Source organism: Malurus melanocephalus, unplaced genomic scaffold (genome assembly GCF_030028575.1).
Source record: "Malurus melanocephalus ecotype Western Australia unplaced genomic scaffold, MMel_1.1 scaffold_18, whole genome shotgun sequence".
Lineage (NCBI taxonomy): Eukaryota > Metazoa > Chordata > Aves > Passeriformes > Maluridae > Malurus > Malurus melanocephalus.
The window spans coordinates 4,603,091-4,626,719 of NW_026623250.1; the positions used below are offsets into that span (position 1 = coordinate 4,603,091).

At 36.0% G+C, this 23,629-nt stretch overlaps 1 protein-coding gene across 3 annotated transcripts in view; it reads left to right on the forward strand.

The window, feature by feature from the left end:
• ARL15 (ADP ribosylation factor like GTPase 15) overlaps positions 1 to 23,629 on the forward strand; it is a 222,173-nt gene that overhangs the window by 82,698 nt on the left and 115,846 nt on the right. For all 3 annotated transcript variants that reach the window (XM_057389693.1, XM_057389694.1, XM_057389695.1), the window contains 2 exons: positions 1 to 60; positions 12,092 to 12,300. In XM_057389693.1, the coding sequence (XP_057245676.1) occupies positions 1 to 60; positions 12,092 to 12,300 (269 nt within the window). The remainder of the gene's footprint in view (positions 61 to 12,091; positions 12,301 to 23,629) is intronic.

Consider the following 23,629-nt stretch of genomic DNA (forward strand, 5'->3'; position numbering starts at 1 on the left):
GTTTTAGTATAAAAGCAGTGCCATTCCAGAATGCGATTTTGAACGTAAAAGAACTTGGAGGTATGGCATTTATTCATTTGGTTATAAAAGCATGCAGTGTCTAAATCTCATCAGAACTGTCAGTTGTTTTAAATCATTAGTTATTTTAAATTTAAAAATGACAGATCAGTGCAGCTGGAATTAAAAATGTCAGCAGATAAAGTTGGGAAAAGTTGTACAAGTCTTGACCTCAAAAAACAAAGGGTTAAAAACAGGAGGAGTGGAAGGTGTGTGGTGTATCTCCTTAAGGAAATTTTCTTGGATTGCAGTGGTTAAATTATGTGGAAATACAAAGTGSACTGTAATTTTAGTGTGGCTCACGTGGCAGCTCGAGGAAGTGTGTTCCTTGTGTTTATTGTATGTGTAAACTTTCACTTAGGAGAACTGGCTAAGGTAACTATGTGAACATTTGTCAAAACCAATACATTTACTGCACCACTGAAAGTGTTGCAAAGGCAGCCAACTTCTAATGAGTTATATTCTTTGAGAACTGTTCTCTTGTTGGATTTATTGGATTTTGGAGCGACAGTTGTTTTATGGTTGAGGGATTTAAAAAAAATTTTCTATATAGAGGTAACCTATTTGGCTCCCAGTTCGGACTGCGAGTCTCAAGTCACCAAGAGCTTGTTACAAGGAAGAAAACACTCTCCTCATGAGAGTTCTTGTGGAGTCTAATGTTCTTCTATTTTAAAACCCACATAGATCTTCTTTATATTCTAGAATTTCTATGTATCTCCTTTTTTGCTTATGTAAATATAGTAGAATTAATATTGAGGATATTGGTGAGATTTTTTAAGCAAGGTTGGAACCACTCTTAAATGATCTGGGGTAGAATATAGCTTGGTTTTTGAGGGACGTTTCATTGTTTCAAGAAGGCTTTGAGATAAGCACATGTAAAAAGCACAGCATTTCCTCTTTATTGCCACTGGTCCATGGATTGAAATATGCTTCTGTTTGAGCATGTGTTCTGTAAAAAAAACCAGTAGTTATCCTCAGGGACAGTATAGATATTGCTTGTATGTTATGTGAATAATGTGCATTTAGTCATAATGTCTCTTACTGATTTTTCTTTAAATAGAGTGAATCATTTGTAGTCTAGTTTATACGTGCAGATACCCAAGCTATATGAAATATATAATTCATAGAGGTAAATAAAATTTTAAATCAATAATTGAATCTGTGTGTGCTAGTAGATCCCTCTTAAAGTCTCTTAATCTTTTCTGATCATGCAACTTTTATTTTATGCAGGTATATATGTTTTGAGAAATCTTATCTTAGCAGAGGCTTTGGGGTCATGATGAGAAGTAATCCAGAATATTTTGGTTTTTTAATCTATTTCTCTCTTTTCAAAGACAGAACAATTGTCAGAATTTTTTACTGCATCTTTTAATTTCTTTTTCCTTTGACAGTGGGTGTTTGCATGTCTGTATTTAAAAATTATGTAGTCTGTTTTCTTCTATGAAATATTATTGAAAAAGGATAATTCTGTTGACTTTACATTGCCTGGGTAAGGGACCAAAAGGAAGCTTCCAAAAATTTCTATTGTTCCAAAAACTGCTGGTCACAAATGGTGCTCCCCAGGGCTCAGAATGGGTCCCAGTTTTGTTTAGTATCTTTATTGGTGTCCTGGACAAGGGGATCGAGTGCACTCTTGGTCACTTTGCAGATGACACTGAGTTGGGCTGAGTTGATGTGCTGGAGAGCAGGAAGGCTCTGCAGAGGGATCTGGACGGGCTGCGTCCATGGGCTGAGGCCAATGGGGTGAGGTTCAACAAGGCCAAGGGCCGGGTCCTGCCCTTGGCTCACAACAACCCCAGGCAGTGCCACAGGCTGGGACAGAGGGGCTGGAAAGGACCTGGGGGTGCTGTGACAGCAGCTGAACATGAGCCAGGGTGTGCCCAGGTGGCCAAGAAGGCCAATGGCATCCTGGCCTGGATCAGCAATGGTGTGGCCAGCAGGAGCAGGGCAGGGATTGTCCCCCTGTCCTGGGCACTGCTGAGGCCACACCTCSAGGGCTKTGTCCAGTTCTGGGCCCCTCCCTGCAGGAAGGAACTGAGGGGCTGCAGCGAGTCCAGAGAAGGCAACGGAGCTGGGGAAGGGTCTGGAGCACAAATCCTGTGAGGAGCAGCTGAGGGAGCTGGGGGTGTTCAGCCTGGAGAAAAGGAGGCTCMGAGTGACCTCATGGCTCCCTGAACTGCCTGAGAGGAGGCCATGGCCAGGTGGGGGTTGGTCTTTTCTCCCGGGCAGCCAGTGACAAGATTGAGAGTTCAAGATCTCAAGCTGCACCAGTGGAGGTTCAGGCTGGACATATGGGAGAATTTCTTCGTGTAAACAGTTGTTAAACATTGGAATGAGTGCCCAGGGAGTCACCATCCCTGGAGGTGTTCAAGAAACAATGGAACATGGCACTTAGTGCTGTGATCTAGTTTAGAAGGTGGTGATAGGATAAAGGCTGGAATTGGTGACCTAAGGGTCTTTTCCTACCTAAAGCATTCTGTGGTTTCATAGTCAGCATTTAACCTTTCGTTGAGAAATGTTTTCTTGTGTGATGAGGGTGAAACCTTTATTTTCATATAGGAACAAGTGAGAATCCTTTCCTGCAGTGGGCGTGTTTTTTCTCTTGCTCCTATATGAAACTGAAGCAAAACAGTTTACATACCTGATTACTTTTAAATTTTATTTTTGAATTTCTGCTTCTGATGTTGAAGAGAAACCCATGTTTTTGTCTGATTCCTGTGGATTTTTTTGCCTTGTTTCTGGTTTTTGCCTTTGGTCATAATGGTATTATTATATAACTTCTCTTTACTGTAGTGTAGAGTTCTTGTCCAGGCATTTGATCTTGAAGTTTGGTGGAAAGCAGAAGACATCAATTTTTAACAACCACTGTCTATTGTTACATGTTATTTAGTGAGTGAAGTTCTACATAGTTTTAATTTTTGATACTTTGTCTTTTTAGGTGTAGGTAACAGAAAGCTTCAGATGCCATCACATAGTAACCTATTAACAGCCAATATTTAAAACAGAACACAAGTTGTTCTGCTTAAGGCTCTTACATTCAGCAGCCACGCACCTACAGAGGTGAAACAGAGGCTGACTGTGTAGTGTCCTTCCTGTTTGGTTGAAGTAGTACTGTTCCTTGAGGTTGAAGATGGTGCTAGTGTTTACTGTCCTGGTTGTATCCAAAGCCGCTAATGAGGCCAGGGTTTATTTTTTCATTTCTACAGATATTGTAATTTTTTTGGCAAAATATATAGAACGTAGTCTCCTTCAGTCTCTTCCAGGACTGATTATCTCTTTATCCTACTTTAAGATTTAGGGGCACAGAGCAAAGTTTCTTGTGCTCCCGTTGCAGAAGTTTTTCTTTGGAGTTCATGATACTAGAATATCAAAAATCAAACTCCAATTTCTGTTTTTTTAATTGTTTTTGTTTCCTAAGACAGGAAGTTGCCTTCCTAACCAAAAATAAAGGTTTTATCCAATTTCGTAAATGGTAAATGTTTCATTTAAAAACCTTRATTTTGATCCTGAAAGAGTAAGAATTTATAGAGCTTTCAAATCTAACATTACGCATGCTTGAATTACCTAAAAAGAAAGTCTTGCTTTATTTGCTGACCAAATTGAACTCCTGTTCTCTAACTTGCAATTTTGCTATACCGATAGTGCCTTCCTGATCCCCAGGAAACTAAAAAAATAACCTTTTTCTTTTTTTCCCCCAAAAATTTGGTCTATAAGATAATTTGTGTAATTTAAATTATTGTGGAGATATGCCATGCACTAGTCCAAATTCTTTCAGAATGAACTATTACCAGGACAATACCTTTTTTTATGCAATTCAACTGAGTAATGGTATGGAAAGAAACTACATTTGTGGTGATTCCCTGTTATGGGGAAATAGTTTTTGGTGGGAACTAGGATGAAATTGTGTATGATGAGCATACAGAATAGTGGAAAGAAGACTGGAAAGGTCATAAGACTAGGGCAGGTCATAACATTTATTGTTCAGAAGATTCTGACAGTGTTTTGTTGAAAAAGGTTTGAGATGCTGGATGCCAAAATTGGTTCTCAAGATAGATAATGGAGGTGTAAAGGCAATAGGAAGCTTTCTCTTCGATTCTAACAAATTCTGACTTGTGGACACAGTGGCTGAAATCACCATTTATTTCCTGTTTTTTTTTAAAGTCATTTGAAGTTGTAATGCTGTCAAAACAGAATATGAAGTTGTGGTTTAGGTATTTGTTCAAACCTATATCAAGATTTAAGGTCCTTCCTGGTAGTCAACTAAGAATTTCCAGTTGTCTTTTTAGAGTAATTTATTTTATTATTTGGTTTCGTATCTTATAAATACAGGCTTAGAAACTAGTGAGGTGCCAAATAYTGAGTCAAGTCCAATTTAAAAGAATTCTTCTGGATATGAGCTGCTCTTCTACTTTTACAAAGTTAAAAAGTATGAACAGCATGCTACAGGGTTTAGTAATGTTCCCTCTTTTATTTATTAAAATACATTGTCATATGTTTGTGTTAAGTTTTGTGATTCACCCTGAAATCTTTTTCTCAAACATGGAGACTACATGTTTTGTAGTCATACTGGAAGATTCATTTAAGACAAAAATGTTTYAAGTGCTTAGCAAGAGTGGAATGGTTAATATCAGGAGTGCTCTTGTCTCCAGTTGGTTGAGCATGCCCGGGAAAAGAGATGAGAACTTGCATCCCCACTGCTGTTACTTCTTAAGCTTGATTACCGAAGTCATAAATTCACATTCTTAGGCCAGCTAAATTAATTGTCTRAGTGACAGTTTGAGAACAAATGGCTTCAAATCGGTTTGGTTAAACAAAGCATGAGTATTTTGCCTTAATTTGGAAGTCAAGAGCAGCAGAAAAGAGGGTAGGAGGAGAAGCCACACTGTTGTGTAGTCCAAGTTGAACAGCAAATATGAACTTCTGGAGAAGACAGCAACAGTTGTCAGGTATTTGGTGCCTGGTGAAAAAAAAATGGATAAGGGAGAAAGTAATGTTGCTTCATCAATTAGAATTTAAAATATAAATTTTTGTRGGAAAACACTCTCTTCCTTTGCTCTGTGGAGATAGAGTGTAGTACTGAATACCCATCTGGCAGCACAGGCTGTAATAGCAGCTAAAATTTCATCAATTTAGTAATGAGAAAACTGATCCCACAAGTAAATGCCAGCCTAAGTCATCTTCACAGTGATAAACCAACACAAAGCAATAAAATCTCCATACTGTACTTAACTAAAAGGCAGTTGATACCTCTATAAAATCTGGTTGTGGAGTACATGCAATGCCATCTGCAACATAGCTGCTTCAGTTTACAGAATGTCTTAGCAAATGAAATTTTTAGATGACCCTGCTGAGCTGTCCATTCTGTGAGTCGAACAGACAGATTCAGCTTCTGAAAGCATTTAAGTTAGATCTGTTTGCTATCAATCATGCTCAGCCTGCTGTTCAAGTGATGCCTAAGCCTAGGCTCTGCTCCATAGTTTCCTCATTTCCTAGATAAGAAGGATCATTTACACATGCTTATGGACCTCATTAACATAAGTCCTGAGAAAGCTCTGATTCAGCATAACAATCTTACGACTGTTCTTTGGAAATACTGTGCTTTTTCTACAATTAGGTTTTTACTGTGTGAAAAGACAACCCGCAGTTTCTCTCATTGCAGGTAGAGGAACCATGCAAGCAACGCCTATTGCAGCTATGTAAATAGGATAAGCAAAACACGGAATTTCCTACTTAAGCTTTTTGTAGGTGAGGACTGATTGTGTTTGCAAGATATTTTGTGGGGACCAAAGAAGAACATTTGGTTTGCTTAAARGTCTGTCTCCTGTTGGTCTTGCAATGCCATTTTATTCAGCCAGAATCAAAGGGCATAGTGTAGCAGCCCAGTTAAGCATCAAAAATGATACMAATATATTACGAATCCCCCTGGCCCCACGGAAAAAAGAAGTTTTATTCTTTGATTCAGCACAGCAAGAACTTGATCCTTTCAAAAGCTGAAACTTTAAACTTCTGTGGGCCAACCAGCACAGGGGCTAAACAGAAATAAACAGCTGTGGTAGACTTGCTGCTTCTCTTGTATGCCTCCTAGTTTTAAGTGCCATAGAGAGAGATGTGTTTTGAGCTTTATTTGTGGTTAGCTGTGCTGTTACCAGAGGTGTGACTGGAGCSCGGAGGAGGGCACATTTGAATCTTGCTGGGTGCTGGCAGCAGCCTTTAATCTGTGGAGTTGTGCCGCTGCCTCTGATATCCTGGCTAGGATATCAGATGTGGGAGAAGGACATAGATGGGGTAATGGGTAGAGAGGAAAGTGGCAGAAGATTTTCTTGTTGCCAGCTGTTCTTTGCTAGTCCTCGAGGGCTTTTACTGTGTGTTGGTGAATTGAAAAAACAAACAATCCCGAACTCATAAAAAAAGAAAAAGAAGGAGTGAGAATGGCTGTCTGTGCCACCTGCTGCAAACTATTAAATCTTCAAATATCAGGATTAAATAGATATTAAGGCATATTTCAAGTCACATATATATCCTTCTTTCAAATTAATTTGTAAAATTTTGAACTTTATAAGGAATTATGTGTTCTTGACTAGAGAAGGAGATATTMGTTTCAAATTGCATGTTTTATTTTAACGTGTCAGTCACAAGATAATAGGTAAAACTTTCTGCAGGCAAATGTAAGTGTGTTTTAAAAAATTACAAGTGCTTCAAACTTGAGTGTTGTTCCAACAGATTTAAATATCAGGGAAAGGTGGCAATTCGAAGCTGGAAACAGCACTTAAGTTAGCTAATAAGGAAAATACTGAAGGCTTGACTTCCAGATTAATCTGATTGGGTAAGTCTGGAAGGCAGACAAGAGATGACAGAGATGGTTTGATAAGAAAAATAAAATGAAATGGCATAAATTTACATGCATTTCTGATTTTGTATGTTTTGAATACAAAGGGAGACAAACTTTTACTCAACTTTTTTGTCTTTTTTTCCTTTTATGACTTTTTTTTTTCATATTGTAGTTGAACTGCTGCAGTAAATATTGCTGATTTGGCAATCTCCAAATGTTCCTGTTTTTGGGGAAAAAGTGCCAGTTTCCTGCTGCCATGTTTCCTGTATTGCAGGAATGCACTGTCTGAAAGCCTAGAAGCAGGCTGTGATCACTTCTGTGGTCTTAGACCTTGGGAAGCAGAAGTCCTGGGACTTCTGAATATCAAGTAGGTTTTGGTTTAGCATTTGTGTTGTCGCAGTTGCCATACAAAGTAGTCATAGAATGGTGACTGACATGGAAAACCTCTGTATCTCTGTGGATGTGTCCGTCAGATGGGATAAATTATATGCACATTCATAGCAGGCATCTTAAATGGGATTTATAAATTTATTTGTAATAAAAGACACATTAAAAAAAAATCATCTGTGTACAGTATTTATTTAAGGGTGGAATGCTGGGAAACTTGCCCAAGACAGATAAGGAGCAGCCACATCTCTTGAATGCATTGAGATTTCTAAGATTTCAGGCATTTTCTTGATTACTCAGGAAAATGCATCAGTTTAACTTATAAGGGTAAGATCAGAAGTGCAGTTAGAAACCCTACATAGATTTAGAAACATTTCTTTTCCTAAGGTTTTCTTGGAGTGAGAGAGTAATGTGAATTTAAAGATTCTGCAAGAATAGATAAGACATTTCTTTTTCCCTTCCCTTCTTTTTTACTCCCTTACTCATGACCCTGTGTTTCATGCAAAAAGATTTTGTAGCATGGTCCTTGGCATTTTTTCACCTTTATGCATGTTAGAAATGGAACTTGGGCAAGTTCCATTTAATGTCAGTAGAGGAATTATCTATATAATATTTTAATTAACTGTAAAACCTTCAAAATATGTAGGTGTCCTCATTTTATGTGAGTGGATTATATATTTGAAGTAGTAGAAAAGCTGTCTGCAGCCTGCATTCTTCCATGTCCCCAAGTTAACTGTTTTTGATGGGACAGAAAAGAAGTTATTCCCTCTATTTGAGACCATAACTTCTCCAGACCTCTGATGCATTTTGAGGTATACAAGAACATTCATTTTGTTGAAGCAAGGCTCCATGACATTTATTGTTTTCTCAATGGAGATTTGCTGCAATTCTGACATGTAACAAATTTGACACATGTAAATTTCTTTCTATGTATTTTTTTTCTGTAATGCTATGTTCTGTTCTCCCGAAAGTACTGAAAAGGAGGGAATAGAAAGTAGCCTCAAACCAATGTGAAGATGTAAATGGAAGTATTTGCAGTTGAAAGGAAGATTTACAGCTCTGTGTTTTGTATAATATTTACAAGAATGTGTACTTGTATTTACTGGCTTGGGTGCATTTTAAAGTGCAAATAACTCAAAATCTTCCTCCCAGCTCCCAGTGGGTACTGTTGGCACTGATACAAATAATTAATGGTGTTCTTAATATAGGCACACTGTTCCTTTGACTGATAATAAAGAAAAAAATATTTGGTTGATTAAAAAAATTAAAATTGAGGTCTTTAAAATTACTGTTAGTTGTGTAAACCTGCCTTGTAATAATGCTAAATGATTGGGGTTTTTAATTGCATCATCCTGTCATTTTTCTGTAAGGAGAGTTTGTTTTTTTTTCTTTTTGTAATGTAATTCAAGCCTATGTTTGATTGAATACTATTTTTTCTTCTATAAAAAGTGGTGTGATTGTGTTCTAGGGTGGGTTTTGTTGGGTTTTTCCCCCTAGTTTATTTGTAAATTGAATGTTTTAGTCACATCACATCAACCCCCTCCTCTAAGTTCATTCATGCTGAGGGAAGCAAATGCTCAGCCACAAGTTATGGCTCCTCCTCGTGTTTGAGGAAGCTGCTACCCTGAGTGTCACATTTTTGTGAACCTGTCACATAGCATGCTCCTTAGGTGTAATGGGAATTATGTTTTTCTGAGGTTTTGGAGATTTTTTTAAAAAATTGTTTATTTTTGTTTTGTTTCAATCTCAGTTTAGGCAGTTTATTGGTTGAAGAAGCAGTTATATGGTTCAAAGCTGTGAGAGAAAAACATGATAGCAGGCTGACAAACCTGAGTGCTTATCCTGTGTGTTGCTATTGTTTGATAAGATGCTTTGGGTACTAGTTAAGTTAAATCCCACTTTTATCACATCAGTCTTCAGAGAGCCTAAGGAGGATTTAACAGATACACATTATCCTCTGAATTTCCGAAGTACTCAGACTTTGAATCTTTCTGTCTTTGAAACCTTTGGAATAGATGAAAAAATCAATTAATAGGGCAGTGGTGCTAAAGTTTGCCTAAAAAACCAACTGCTTGCTTTCTTAGGCTGAATTTGTCATGCCACAAAGTGATGATGGCTGTAACATTATTCATAAACAAGTGTTTATTGCACAGTATAACTCCACAGCTCTGACGAAAGAAGGTGAGAGCAGATTCTGCTCGCTGCATATGAAGAGTTAAGGCAAAAGAATATCAGGTTATTMGTCTTGCAGAAATTGTGACTTCCAGCTGCTGATAGTTTATTGATGCCAAGAATTATTTTTCGAGTGCATTTGCCAGAAAAATGGTTTGAAATGGCACCCTGAGGTACATGCTTTATCAGTCTTTTTTCTTGTCTGCTTAGTACAAATTATTTTTATTCTTAAATCTCAGGCTGTGACTTTCTCAGAATTRAAGTATAAGCAATTTCAGAGCAAGTCTTTAGAGTAATGGAAGATCCCAAAGAAAATACTAAGTTTCATGGGACCTTGTAAGTTGGTTCTTATAACTATGCCATGGCGACTGTCTGGGCTGGAGAGAAAAGGAATTGCTATACTTTGGTGGTGTTTCTTTAGGGACAATTGTCATGGAGAAACAAAGTTGAGCTGCTAAAGAACCTAAAACAAAAAGTCAGGACCATAAGGTCAGCAAATCAGCATATTCCTTTTCTGGGTTCAATGTCCCATGTTGAGATCCAAGAGCTGCTTTTTTCCATGTGCCTGGATACAAGAGGTCAAACGCTCTGCAGTTCACCACATAGTTTTTCTGTTTAGAGTGAGTATGGTTACAAAGATAAGATTCAGGTTCTGGCAATGACATGTGATTGAAAAGTAGCTGACTGATGCTTAGAGTAAATAAGACAGATGCTATGTTGCTAAGAAAAAAAAAATAACTTCAAAGAACTGATCATGGTCTTGGCCTTTAAGTTCATTGAAAATGATTCTCTACTAGTTTTTAAAGTAATGTGATACTTCAGATGCCTGCAACACTGCTGTGTGTGGCTATGTAAATAGTGTCCCTCTGGCAACTTGCTCTTCTTGGTTCTGAAGTAGACAGCTGTTCAGAGAGACTGGGACATCCAACAGATGCTATAAAATTCTTTGCAAGTACAGTTGACAGAATATTCATGTGCTACAGAGCCATAGAAATAGCTTTCAATGCAATCCCTCTTCTATATGTGTAATATTAATCTTCAGATGCTGATGATAAAATAAATAAGCATCTGTCCTATTTCTTCTTTGTTATTTTGAATCTGGTAAAATTAAAAGAGAGATTAAGCAAGGTCTTGACTAAGTCCTGTGACCGTTTGTCCTTAAGTAGGGAGCTCTGTAGGTCTCTTGCAGAAAAAAAAAATAGGTATGACTTCAGTATTCTTTGTAGGAAAAAGTGTGTGTGTGTGTATTGACAGTGTTTGTGCTTCGTGCAGATACAGAAACAAAGCATTGGGACTTCCAGTGTGACTGGTAAAAAGACAGGAATGACTCTTTTAGGCAAGATTTGAATACTCTTGAGTTGCAAATTAAATGGTGCAAATGTTTATTTCTTCACTTTTGTTTAGTGACTGTCTTTTTTGTTGCACAATGTGGAAATAAAGTTAATATTTTTATTATTGTATCAATGTTATGGACATTATGTTACATTGAAATCTATTATGTTGGTSAGAAATTTTGTATAATTTTGTTTCACTGAAAAATAGTTTTATTATTTTGAGCTCTTTTGGGTGTTTTTTTGTGTATATGGAAGTTCACTTCTCCCTGTCTCAAAATAAGAAAAATGTGTATAAAGGGTACCTTCAGCTCATTTCTGCAAGTCACTGTCTGGCAGACATGTCAAGTTTTCTACTAGACTATTGCTGCTGCTGTTCACTGTTTAGTGTTCATCCCCATGAGTGTAGTGCCAGATCCAGACATACGAAGAATAGCCCATATCCAAATCATAGTTTAGATAGTTTGACAGCTGTCAAATACAATTTTTTTTTTCCTACCTCATTGCTACAGCATATGCTGCTCTCCAGGGGAGACAAAAGCTTTCTGTTGATAACCTTAGTGCTTGGCTTCTGTTGAGATGGCTGAGTGCTGCTGAACTGTGTCCTAAAAATTACTGTGGCATATAAGCCTATACAGTCACTCATGTGTCTACTGTTGGGCTCTTCCAGAATCCTTACTGTGGTTGAYAGAGCAAAAGTAGTTGAACTGAATGCCTTTGCATGTTGTCACCAAAGCTTCTCATTCACTGTTCAACTCACTATTGTATCATCATTCCCCTCATTAAGTATCTAATTACTTTAATAGGCTTTCCTGACACCTTTTTTTCCCAATTATGAAGTGATTGCCTGATGGTTTGGAGATGAACTGGAAGACCTTATCATGCTCAGAAATGAGCAACTGCCATGACAGAAGCTGCAGGTTATGACAAGGAGCTGCAGGGCAAAGTGAAAAAGAATGGGTAAAGGTTTAGGTATTAGTGCCAAGATATGCCAATGAGAAGGTAAAGGATTAGGCTGTGTGGTACTGCAAGCTTGGTAGTTCTGCCAGTACTCATTAAAAGAGCAGAAGCTTTAAGGAAGGAAAGCTGCATTGTGTCAACTTCCTTCCTCATTTGAACTGTGTTGATTTGAGATGTGTGTGTGTGTGTGTGTGTTGGATTTTTGATTTTTTTTTCTTTTTATTCTTTTAATGATAGTTAGGTGAGAAAATTTAGTTGTTTTGATCATTCTAAGTAGATGGTTTATTTTCATTTACAAGTCTTAAATTTGTTAAATTATTCTTGTTTTAATTAGTTCTCATTATTGTCTTGAAAGGAGCTGACAATATCAGGAAATACTGGAGTCGTTACTACCAAGGATCCCAAGGGGTAATATTTGTATTAGACAGCGCCTCCTCTGAAGATGATCTAGAAACTGCTAGGAATGAACTGCATTCTGCTCTCCAGCACCCACAGTTATGTACTTTGCCGTTTCTAATACTGGCYAATCACCAAGACAAGCCAGCAGCTCGCTCAGTACAAGAGGTATGTTAACGTGGCTGCTTCTTGCCTGTTTGTATTCACTGTCTGCACACCAATGATCCACTATCACTTATTGCCCTGACATCCTGGTTAAGGACTGCCCTCAGTTTCTTCTTTACTGTAAGTATGCAGACCAAGAACAGTCCCAATCCCTAAAAACTTAGTCCACTGCACTCTGTAAAGGCTTAGTTTTTCTGGAAAACAGACAAGTAATACTTGGATACAAACAGATCTTCTGCTTTCACCATATTTTGCTTAAGGGAGAAAAGATGTTTTTAAAACTACTCTTATGAAAAGCTGCTGGGACAGTTATTTTTTTGTTTAGCTTGGGTTTTTATTTGCAATTAGTTTTAATTTTGCACTGTTCCATTACTCCATTCTTTTCAACTGCTTAAAGCAATACGTTGCTGCCAAAGGTTGTCTTTTTCATGTGAAAGCTTTTTCCTGAGCTGTTGTGTACTGATGTGAGGTCAGAGTTGCAATTCCTGTTCTGAAGTCCTTAACTAGTTCTGATCTTCCTGTTCTAAGGACTAATGTTTTTCTCTAATTTCTAGCTATCACACAGTAAATTATGTAATTGTTCTATTCAGTGTACCTTTTGCTCTTCAGTTTCTGAGAAATTCATCTTGTCTACATTCCTATCATGTCAGATACAGCTGAGGAAATGCTGAAAATTGCTTGTTGTTCTGAAATTGTAGGAAGAAGTTAAAATCTGGTTGTGTTGTTCTGTTCATGAATGCCATTTAAAGGACTCCTCTTATTAAAGATTACRTGTGAAATATGTTTGTTCTGTGAGTGCAGCAGAGTGAAAACTGTTTCAGCACCTTACAGTGTTGCTGCTTTGTATTTAATTTTGATTCTTTCTTAGATTTTCTTTGTCTAAACTACAAACTTTCAGGCTTTCAACAGAGAACAAACTGCTGTAGAATAGCTGCTCTTAGTCCAGTATAGTTGAACATACAGTCTTCTTTATTGCTATTTATGCCTCCATTCTTAGTCAAAAGAAATTAAGCTTATTATGTGTTAAAAAGTGGTGTAAATGGTACTGGAGTATAGCAGTCTTTTTAGTATCACAAGAGATTAAGTGAGAGCTATGTAAACTTCACTGTTAAATGTTTTATTAAATTGTTGGTTCTTTCCTCTGAGAATTTATTCTTAGGAAAAAGGGAAAGCATTAGGAATTTGGATTTAATATATCAAGTTACAATAATAGGTAAACTAAAATGATGCAGACATAGTATCTGTAAGTTCTAGACCTTGCTAATATAAAACCAGAAAGAACTAATGAATATTTAAAGAAAACGTAGTATGGATTATGATATATAAGTTTAATAATTTGGCCTAGTTTACTGTAGAGCGTAAAAGCAAAGCATGCAGTCCTAAACCTTCCACGTAAAAAATGATAGTATCCTGAGACACCACTGATTAGATTTTATCACAAAAAAAATAATCTACCTTCTTTGGCTTTAACTTTTTTCATAGAGCAATACAGATTACATTTGTCATCAACAAAAGTGCTATTTCTCATGTGATTTAAGTATTTAGTATTTTACGATATTTTTCATTTTTAAAGTGGCCAGATGCGATTCAATGTCAAGTGACATTTTTGATAGTTAACAAAATTTAAGAAATATTCCTTGTCCCATTTAAGACTAATAATGAATACGTTGCCAGTTGGTTGCTTTACAGCAAATTATACTTGTAACTCTCTCATTTTGCAGCTGAGCACATGTGGATAGCCACTTGGGCCTGAACTGAAATTTTTGTGTATTTAGAGTTAATATTTCTTTTCTTTTATTGGCAGTACCCTCAGTTTCACCTCATTCTTCATTACCAGTTGCTTGAAATCTCAGTAGGGTAATAGATCTCTATGTGCTTACAATAGCATTTAAATAGGTTTCTACTGCATGCTTTTAGAAAAAAAAATCTTACAGTTTATTATCATAGCAGACAGGTCTTGATTGCTAATGTGAGTGTGCATAAAATGCAGAATATAACAATTTTGTTAAATGTGCACAACGTATGCATATTTTCAGGGAAAAAAACTATATAAAGAGCTCAGTGTTTTTTAAAATTCCTTGCTTAAGAATAGTGGAAAACAAAATTAAAAGTAAGAAAAAAAAGAGGAGACCTTCACAAAGTTGCTACATTGTCCCTGAAAAATACGTTCTGTGTTTGGTGTGTATACAAAGGAGAAGCCTTCGTCGGTCATTTGCACCGATGTTAAAATGGAAGTTTATTGCTTTCTTAAAGACTTTGCTGTGCTGTTGTCCCCATTATTGATATGTAGAATCAAAGTAAAATGATGATACCATTGCTTATATCAAAATCATATATATTCTAAAATATTTAATAAATATAGTATGTTGAGCACTGAGAGCTTTATTCGGCATTTTTGCTGAACGAAGTCCATTAGTTATAAAAATTGCTTGATTTTTTCACGTGTCAGAAGACAGATGAATCACAGTTGAAATTTAAAAGCATATATGCATTCTTTTAGGCAACAAATTGCTTTTCTTTAATGGATGTGAAAGGACTCCTTGGARTATAATTAAGGCAAATGTCTGAGTTGAGTGGTGCATAATAGAAAATGTAGAAAAATATTTATCTACAACAAAAATTCTTCACAAAACTGTGTAAGTGCCAAGCAGTTTCTGCAACAGATGTTAGTTATATTTATTGTTGGGAAGTGCAGTTGCTTCAGTTTTTCAAAATGTTGTACATTATTTAATGTGGTTTTTTCCCATTCATTGCTTAGGTAAAAATTATATTATAGATCCTGCGTGCTGTAAGTGATAAGCAATGTCATGATTAGTTCAAATAACAGCTATAATAGATATTTTCAAAAATAYCCAAATAACTAATTTATGAAATGCCATTTAACCTCATTCATTTTGTAGAATAAACTTCATATTATTGAAGTGACCAGGGAAAATTACAGAGAAGCCAAGTTGAAATACTAATCAGTAAATGTAATCCTTTTTTCCCTGAGTTCAGTGGCCGGTTAGCTAGTTATATTTTAATTTTAATATGAAATCAAGAAAGTAAATTTGACATTTCATTGTAGAAACTATAAATGAAGATGTCTCTTATATTTCTCTCACATAGACTTCTGTGGTGGTTATTCCATCTTCTTATGTCAAAGATATTTGTAAGTTGTTTTGTTTTTCCTGTGATAACAGCCCTTATTTAGATGTTTTCAAACATCCGCTGASTGACTTCAACTGAGGCATACTGAAAGAAGGACTATGTACATTAACCAGGCTGTAAAACTGATACAATTGTATTTGACACAATAAGTTTTCTCCAAAATAACTGCAATTTAGATTAAAATTACAATAATGAAGGATTAAACATATGTCAGTCAGTTCTGACTGTAATTTTGGAAACCTTATGAAACAGTAAGTAAAAATTTTTACAAAAGAAAAATAAATTTAGTTACTCAGCATATGAGGGAATGTGGGTGCATATCAGTTTGGCTATGGTTTCCAAGATACAGGGTGGAACTCCAAAAGAGTTTACCTAATAATATGTTTTTTTTAATAAGTATCTTGCTGACAGGATGTGCTTTTGCCTTTTTATACAGAAATACTGCAGATTATTGAAACTGGCTTTGATTAGTCAGATTTCTGATGCAGGCTTAAAATATGCAGGAGAATGATGATGATAAAAGCACTTCAAATTGCTTTGAAAGGGAACAGGAATTACTGTGATTATCAACTTGTTGATTTTTATTTTGGAATGTTTACTACCTTGTGTAATACAGAAACTGGATACTGCACGGGATTCTTGTGAGTTGAACCAGTGTGCAAAGAGAGACACTCTTCTCCCAGGTCAGAGCAATATTTAGGAGTCACGTATGTTGGAAGTCGTCCATAGCCATTATATTTTAGGGGCAGGCTGTTCTGGGCACTTTTCTGAATCTGTTCAGGACTCCTGGAAGCCATATCAGACTAGCCAAAAGAGGAACCAAATTGAACTAGTTTTTCCAGTTCACTGATGAAACAGCTACTTGTTTGGTAGTATGTTGACTTTGGGGCATTTATTTTTTATTTTTAAGGCTCTTTTTAAGATTGTAGTTGCACTAGATGATAATTACAGGTCCGCTCCATTTGAACTGTTCTGCTTTAAGACAGTGTATGTGAAGATGCTCATGGAGTATAACCAGTGAGTGGATTTTTCTTCAGTTATCTGAAAATTAAGGAAACTAATAAATTTCTTTCATGTGTTTAAACTGGTGACTACTAGTAACAGGAGAAATCACTGAAGATCTGTTCCAAATTCCCATCTTAAATATGATGGAACTTTTTAATATAGACCTACTGGTTAACAGTGCATCAAAAGTTTTCTCATCCTCTTTTAAGATTATACTGTTTTAAATATAGTTGTCAGGAGAAAAATAATGTGAAAAGCTTGCACTGATCACAAGTGCTATTTTTTTCTTGAATATAAGACCTTACTTTGAAGTTGAATTGATGAGGGTGTGAAACTCCACARGAGAGTCATTTTTGTTTTCCCTTTTTCTTTGATAGAGCACCATTTAAAAAATATCTTTAAATTGCAAACAGTATTTTCAAGAGTGAGTATGAAAGTTTCATTGCGTATTTACATAGAATGTGTTGTATTTATCTGTTTGGGAATATATGGATTTTGAATTGCTGACAGTGTTTAATTTGGTTAGCAGAAAAGAGGAAAGTGATTCTCCTTATTAGAAGAGCCATGTTGGGGTTGTAAGGGCCGTTATCTAGTAAGCTACCAGTTTCTTCTGTGTTGTTTAAGTCTAAAAATAATTTTTTAGATAAAYAATGTTTTCTTGAAGCCTTAAATATCCTATAGCTAAATAACCATTGCAGGAGAATGCTCGGGTTTGCCAATGTCTGTGGAGGCTTGTACTGGTGCTGGTGATCTTTAGCACTCTAGAAACTGGGCTTTCTGGGCTTTCCAATGGTCTGAGTTGGCTGCATATGACTGGATCAATTCCAGGATGTAATCACTTCTTTATATTTCAATGTCTTCGTACTGTTCATGCTGTTTGTGGTTTCTGCTAGTTGGGGGAAAATGACTTCTTTTTGGAAACCCTTTCAATGTATGAGTTATAGATGTCATTACTAGCAATCTGAAAACTGCATTGAACAGTGACACCTAACGAGACCCAGCTTCAAAGAACATGCAGTATCTCAGTTAACAGTTTTGAGCAGGTATTTGGTCCAGGAGCAGGTACTACAAAAACTTAGCCTGAAACCAAGAGTGAAAATGAAAGTTTTCTCTGCAGTCTGTCCTGTCCTAACCCTGGTCAAGCCTCTCAAATCTGAGTTTCAAACACCAGCTGTTGCAAATCTGTGTACTTTATGACAGRGACATCCACAGCAAAGTTAAATCGGGGACAGATTTTTGGTTCCTCCAGAAAATGTTTCTGAGATGATTTATCTTCAGATTACTGCAGTAAATAGCCAAAATATAGATTCCTACCCTGTTTTGAGATCATAGTGACCTTAGTGACCTCAATATTTGCAATCCCCTCACTGCAAATACTTCTTTTCGTCCAAGGTGTTTCCCCTGATATTTGAAGATTGTTTTGGAGCTGGACTCTGCTATTTTGAGTGTTGGCTGCTTTCTTCACAACTGTGGCCTTTGAGGGAACAGAAGAGTTATTTGTCAGGCTTCAGTTATGAATACATTTGCAGGAGAGGAGAATATTACTAAACTGGTGTTTAGAAAATATTAGTTTTGCCATGTTTAGAACAATGCAGAAGTAACTCCTATTTGCATGTCTCATGAACTTCCATTCTGATTAAAAATTTCTTCGTGCCTATTAGGAAGATGATTTAGATATAAAATGATCCTATAATAATAAATGATATATATAAAATGCAAATGAAAATACAAGAAATTTAAATAAATGTGAGCAGATCCATATCCTAKCTCAATGTGAACAGTATGCAATTTCAGCAGTTGCATGACTGAATCCAAACTGTAACCCCATTTTCTTTGCATGAATCTGTGTTTCAATTATGTCTTAAAAGAAACAAAAGCATAACAGATAAATTTGTCCATAAATTTTCATTAGATAAAAAGATGAATTGGTATGGTTGATCATTTTTAGGTGAATGATATTGCTTAGTACAGTTTGATATTGCTGCCCCAGTGTATGTGGCCCATTTAACAAAGAAAACTGTCTCTYTGTGTAATCAATTCCTAGTTGTACTCTTTACAAATATGTATGCCTGCAAGGAAGCAAGTTCAAAGACTACCCCTACAAACTTCAGTTKGGAATGATGTTCCTGAAGACACCAGTGTGAATGCTTGAGAACACCTGTAAACATGCACATATTACACAATATACAGGGAAATAAACGAGTAGAGTAGCTAAGACACGGGAGTGGAAGTACTGTCCCCACATACTCATTTTACAACATCCAACTGCACTTAGAGAAATAAGCCKCTTGAATGGCCCTTTTGTAGCTAATGGTGTCAGGTACAGTTCTGCAAAAAAAGCTGCATGTCTTGGGATAGATTTGGAAGAGTATTGCTGTATATAATTTTGAGCATCATTACAGGATGGATTGATTTTTTTCAGCACTGTTTGGGTCTTCAAATAGTTTTATATGTGTATAGATGGTGTGTACTTCGAGTTTCTCTTTTACCAGCAGTATTGGTTTGCTCGCTGTCCTCTTTGCCTCTCACTCTTTCAGGTGTGACAGCCTGGCTATTGCCACCATGTGATGAACTKCTTGGGCCTAAAGATTATTTAAGCACCATCCTTCCCCAGGGTGTTAGTTTTAGACTCAGATGAGAAGACAATTGGATAAGTTGGTGTACAGGCCCAAATAAGAGGTGGGAGGATGGTGTAAAAGTAGAAAAAGTAGATGGTGCAGAAAGCTGGAGGTGAGGAACTCTGAAATCCAGTGAGACTTGGACTCTTTTACCTGCTAYCTTACTTCTCATGCTTTTTTGCTTATCAGTGAGCCACAATAGTAGGAGATTACACAGGAACTGCAAATAATTTTTCCCTCTTGCTTAACAATGAATTTTCTAGAGTGCATTTAGTTTTACTTGACTTGACACAGAGATAGGAAAGAAGAATTTATTTTCACTACGTGGTTTGAAAATTTAGTGTGTTTGTTGACTTCCATGCAGAGAAAGAAGAGAGAAGTATCATTTGAAGAGAAGGAGTTGGCTGCACTTGCAGTACTAAAGACAATGACTCTAAAGGTAGATCACAGTCTCTAAAAATAAAAAGCAAATTTATGGAAGAAACTTTTAAATGCTTTCAGCTACAAATCTATATTCATATTTTGGTAAAAGTTTTTCAAAAATATTTTTATAGTTAAAAATGCTTATATGGTGTTCAGCAAAGACTGTTGGAGAAGAACACAGTTTTTTACAATTCTTTCTAAAACCTTTTTTGCTTTGTCAAAAGTTGATGTGCTTTACTAGAGAATTAAATGCAATCCTGAGGCCTGTTGGATACAAATCTGACCACACAATCATGATCCTTTTGAGTCTCTRTGTCTGTGATATTGCAGTTCTGGGGAATTCTTGATTGCTCAAAAATTTAATTACTGTTAGTGACATTTTACATGAACAAGACAAGATGTATTTCTTTCAGAATTAATAACTATTACAAATGGAACAAAATAGTGGCTATTTAACTACTTTCTAAATATAACTCTTAACATTTTTGCAAAAATGCTCTCAGGATTAGTTGAAAAAGAATGGAAAAGTATTTAGTAATGCATTGGACCAAGTATGCGAAAACTTTGCTATTGTAAAAATGATTTAGTATGTGTTTTTCTTTCAAACATCCTTTTTATATGTATGAGAATGAAATCTTGAGTTCAATAACACAAGCTGTTGCTTTTTAAAAGATGYGAACTTATCCTTCTCTTCTATTTTTATCCTTAGTGCTAAAATAAGTTTGCTGATTAAAGGCAAATTAAATATATTGTGAACCTTGTATTTAGTAAGGAGGAAGCTAATTTTGCATAGTTGAACTATTTTCTACATAATTTGGTAATCAATACAACAAGTAAATTTCTGTAAAAAATATTTTTCAAATTGATTGTGATCACACAATCATCATTCCATTAGAGTAGATATGCAATGTATGAAATTAATGTCTGGCCACAGTCCATTCTGCAGGAATTAGACATTCACACACATGGGAAATCATGACGAGCATCTTTATCGGTCATGTCAGGGAAGTTCAACAATAACCACAGCAGGAGAAAAATCTATGCATTTTATATCTCCTTAAGTATTTCAAGTTGGATTTTAATTAGGTGCCACAAAAGCAGAAAATTTTCAGCTACATCAGCTGATGCACAGCTGCAACTGTGATGCAGCGCAGATTAATCTTTTCTGTAGAGCTTTCTGGGTATATGTGTATGCAGAGTTTCTTAAAACCTGCATCAAACAGAAAGTGCTCACAGCTCAGCTTGAATATGGGATGCTTTCTGTTCCTTTCCAAACTCAACATTTCTGAAGCTGCTTGGCTAGAATTTCTCTTGAGTACATGCTGCTGCATGAGGGAAAGCAAACCTGATGCATCATTGGCCCATCAGAAGCCAAATCTCCTTTAAATGTTTGGGCATAAAATTCCTATGAGCAAAAACAAACCATAAGCCCCCGGATCTGGAGATGTTGGCATGTATGTGAGACTTCATGAAGCAATGATGTGTTTCCAAATGACAGGATAGGGRAAGGTCCATCTTTGCATCAGTATTCTGGATGTTATTGAAACAATGCTACAGTTGTCAAAGGCCAGAAAGGAAACATACTACTGTGAGATTGAATTCCTTCTATCCATTCTCCTTTTTGTACTCATTTTTTTACCCTGGGATTCTTTCAAGCCACTATGGAAAAAATCTTGGATCCTCTCTAGGTATGGTGGAAGCCAAAAATCAAAGATTGTTATGAGTTTGATTGTTGGAAAGGCACTGTTGTTTCTGCAAACGTGATGAACCGAGATAAGGAGAAACAGGAGGAGTGGATGGAAACTGGTGACAAGTCTCATGCACCTCTTTCCTTGTTACTTCCCAAGACTTCACTGGCAGTGAAGCTGAAGAGATGAATAGAGAGCCTTCTGGGGTTCAAACAAAAATGAAGAATGGAATGCTCAGCAAATTCAAAAGTARTGAAGGGCCCCACAGTTCAGGGACGGTGAGGATGCAGTACTCTGAGTTTYTGCTTAAAGAAAATTGGAGCCATTGAAGGCGTTCTTCTATAGTGATGTAGTCTGAGAACAGTGTCCATTATTTCCTCAGAAACCACTTCTGTTCAGTACATAATGACATTTGGTTCAAAAAGAGGAAACCATTTTCCCATCCGCTTGTTGCAGTGATTCAGCAGCAGATGCAGACATGCTTCCGAAGAAACATGAATTATCCGCTCTAGCATCTGGGAACAATCGTCTTCATAAGACTAGTAGTGGGGTTTTGAATATAACGACATTATTCTAATGATGATTTGTTGATACTGCAGCATATCATTAGTCATGTTAGAATCTTTATAAGCGTAAATGTTTTCTCAAAATAGTTTAAATGTTTAGAAAATCTATTACAGCAGTCTGACATGAAACAGTAACTTCTTCTGTTAGAATCTGAACAGCCTGAAATTATGAGTTAGTCTAGAGAACTTCGTGAAGGATCGTACAAATAAACTAGATAACCTGTTATAAGGTAAAATTAAGCATTTATTTTGCTTGAAAATATGTTTATTTATTATCCAGATTTACACACATGATCCTTATAATTTTTCTCACTGTTTTCTAGAGTATTGATAGTATATTGAATAATCCACAGTTATGACTAAATAATTCTCAGTGTCTTTGCTTTCTCTGATCTTTTCTGTTATGTTTAGTTATTCAGATTCTAATTAGATGTGAAATTGCAAGGTATAGAAAGCCCATGCTATATTAATAGCTATATTAATAGTCTTAAAAGTAAGGGCTCAGTATTAATGTGCAGGCATCTGTAAAGTCAATGCACGCTGAGGTTCCATTTCAAGTATTAATGCACAGTGTGAGCCATCTAGCAAACTGATAAAAAAATTAAAAACAACATAAGCCCAGCCTGAAACAGTGAATGAGCTTTTCTTAAAAGACTGCTCATTTCATCCACATATCTATAGAGGTGGATAATATGTATTACTGCATATATTGTTATATATTTGTTACAATCCCATTACTTATTTAACATTAAGTGTTTCATCTGTCTCTGTGTTAATACAAGCTTATTCTGTAAACTTTTTTCAGTATTTGTTCATAATGTATTATCACAGCATTTACAGTCTCATGTTTACTTTTGTGTTACTCTGATAATAAATGCTAGGAAATTGTTTACTGCATTATATGAAACATTTAAGTACTTTAAGAATTTCTTTTCTTTGATTTCCTATAGCTTTGTTCTGTTGCAGTAATGCTTTTAGAACAGACCGTATATTAACTACAAATCTTCTGTTCCAATTTGTTTAGCTTTGTTCTTTGTTCCTAATTATGCCTTTACTCATGGCTGAGGATAAAGAGAGTAAGAGGGTGAAATTTGAGTTACTCTCTAGGGCTGGAAAAAAAATCTTTTCAGAGCCGTAAACAAAAAGATGCTCTGTCACCAATATTGCAGGAAACAGTCAGGTCCCTTTAGCTGCAACAGCGTCTTCATTAGTGACATGGTGCACGTTTGTTGTTTTAGAAATACAATTAATTTTGAATAAGSAGTGTTACGCATGTGATATCTATGATCTGTGTGTGCACAGAACCTTGTTAAACAGTCAGTACCCTTCACTGAGTAATTTTGCCTGCTATGTGTATCAAAATTTGTTACTTAAAATTATTATTGTATTGTAAAATATTTTTATTTGGTATATACTTTGTTTTTGTGGTTGTTACTAATAAATTGCCTTATGTACTTAAAAGATGAACAGAGGCTACAGAAATGGTACTGCACATTCTTGAAGTATTGCACGTGCCTGCACATCTGTCACGTACCAGAAGAGTTCAAACTATGTGTTTTTGCTTGACTATCTTTTTTTGTAGGACATACTACCTGTATAATTTCTCATGAAGTTTAGAATGTATGGTTTGTTTGAATKAAAGTGATAATTGAATTAAAATTAATGTTGACTCATTTTGGAATAGTTAAGTATTTATGTGGTGTAGAGAAGATCTCCAATATGTTCCATTATGATTCCTCTTGCTAATTTTCTCCAAGTAAGTTTGAGTTTTATTGAAATCTCATTCTTAGCACTTTCAAAATACTCTTATACTTACAAAATCTTCTGGAAAACAAGGTATTCCATTTTAAAGCCAAAACAGGCAGTTGTTAAAGGGGGGGGG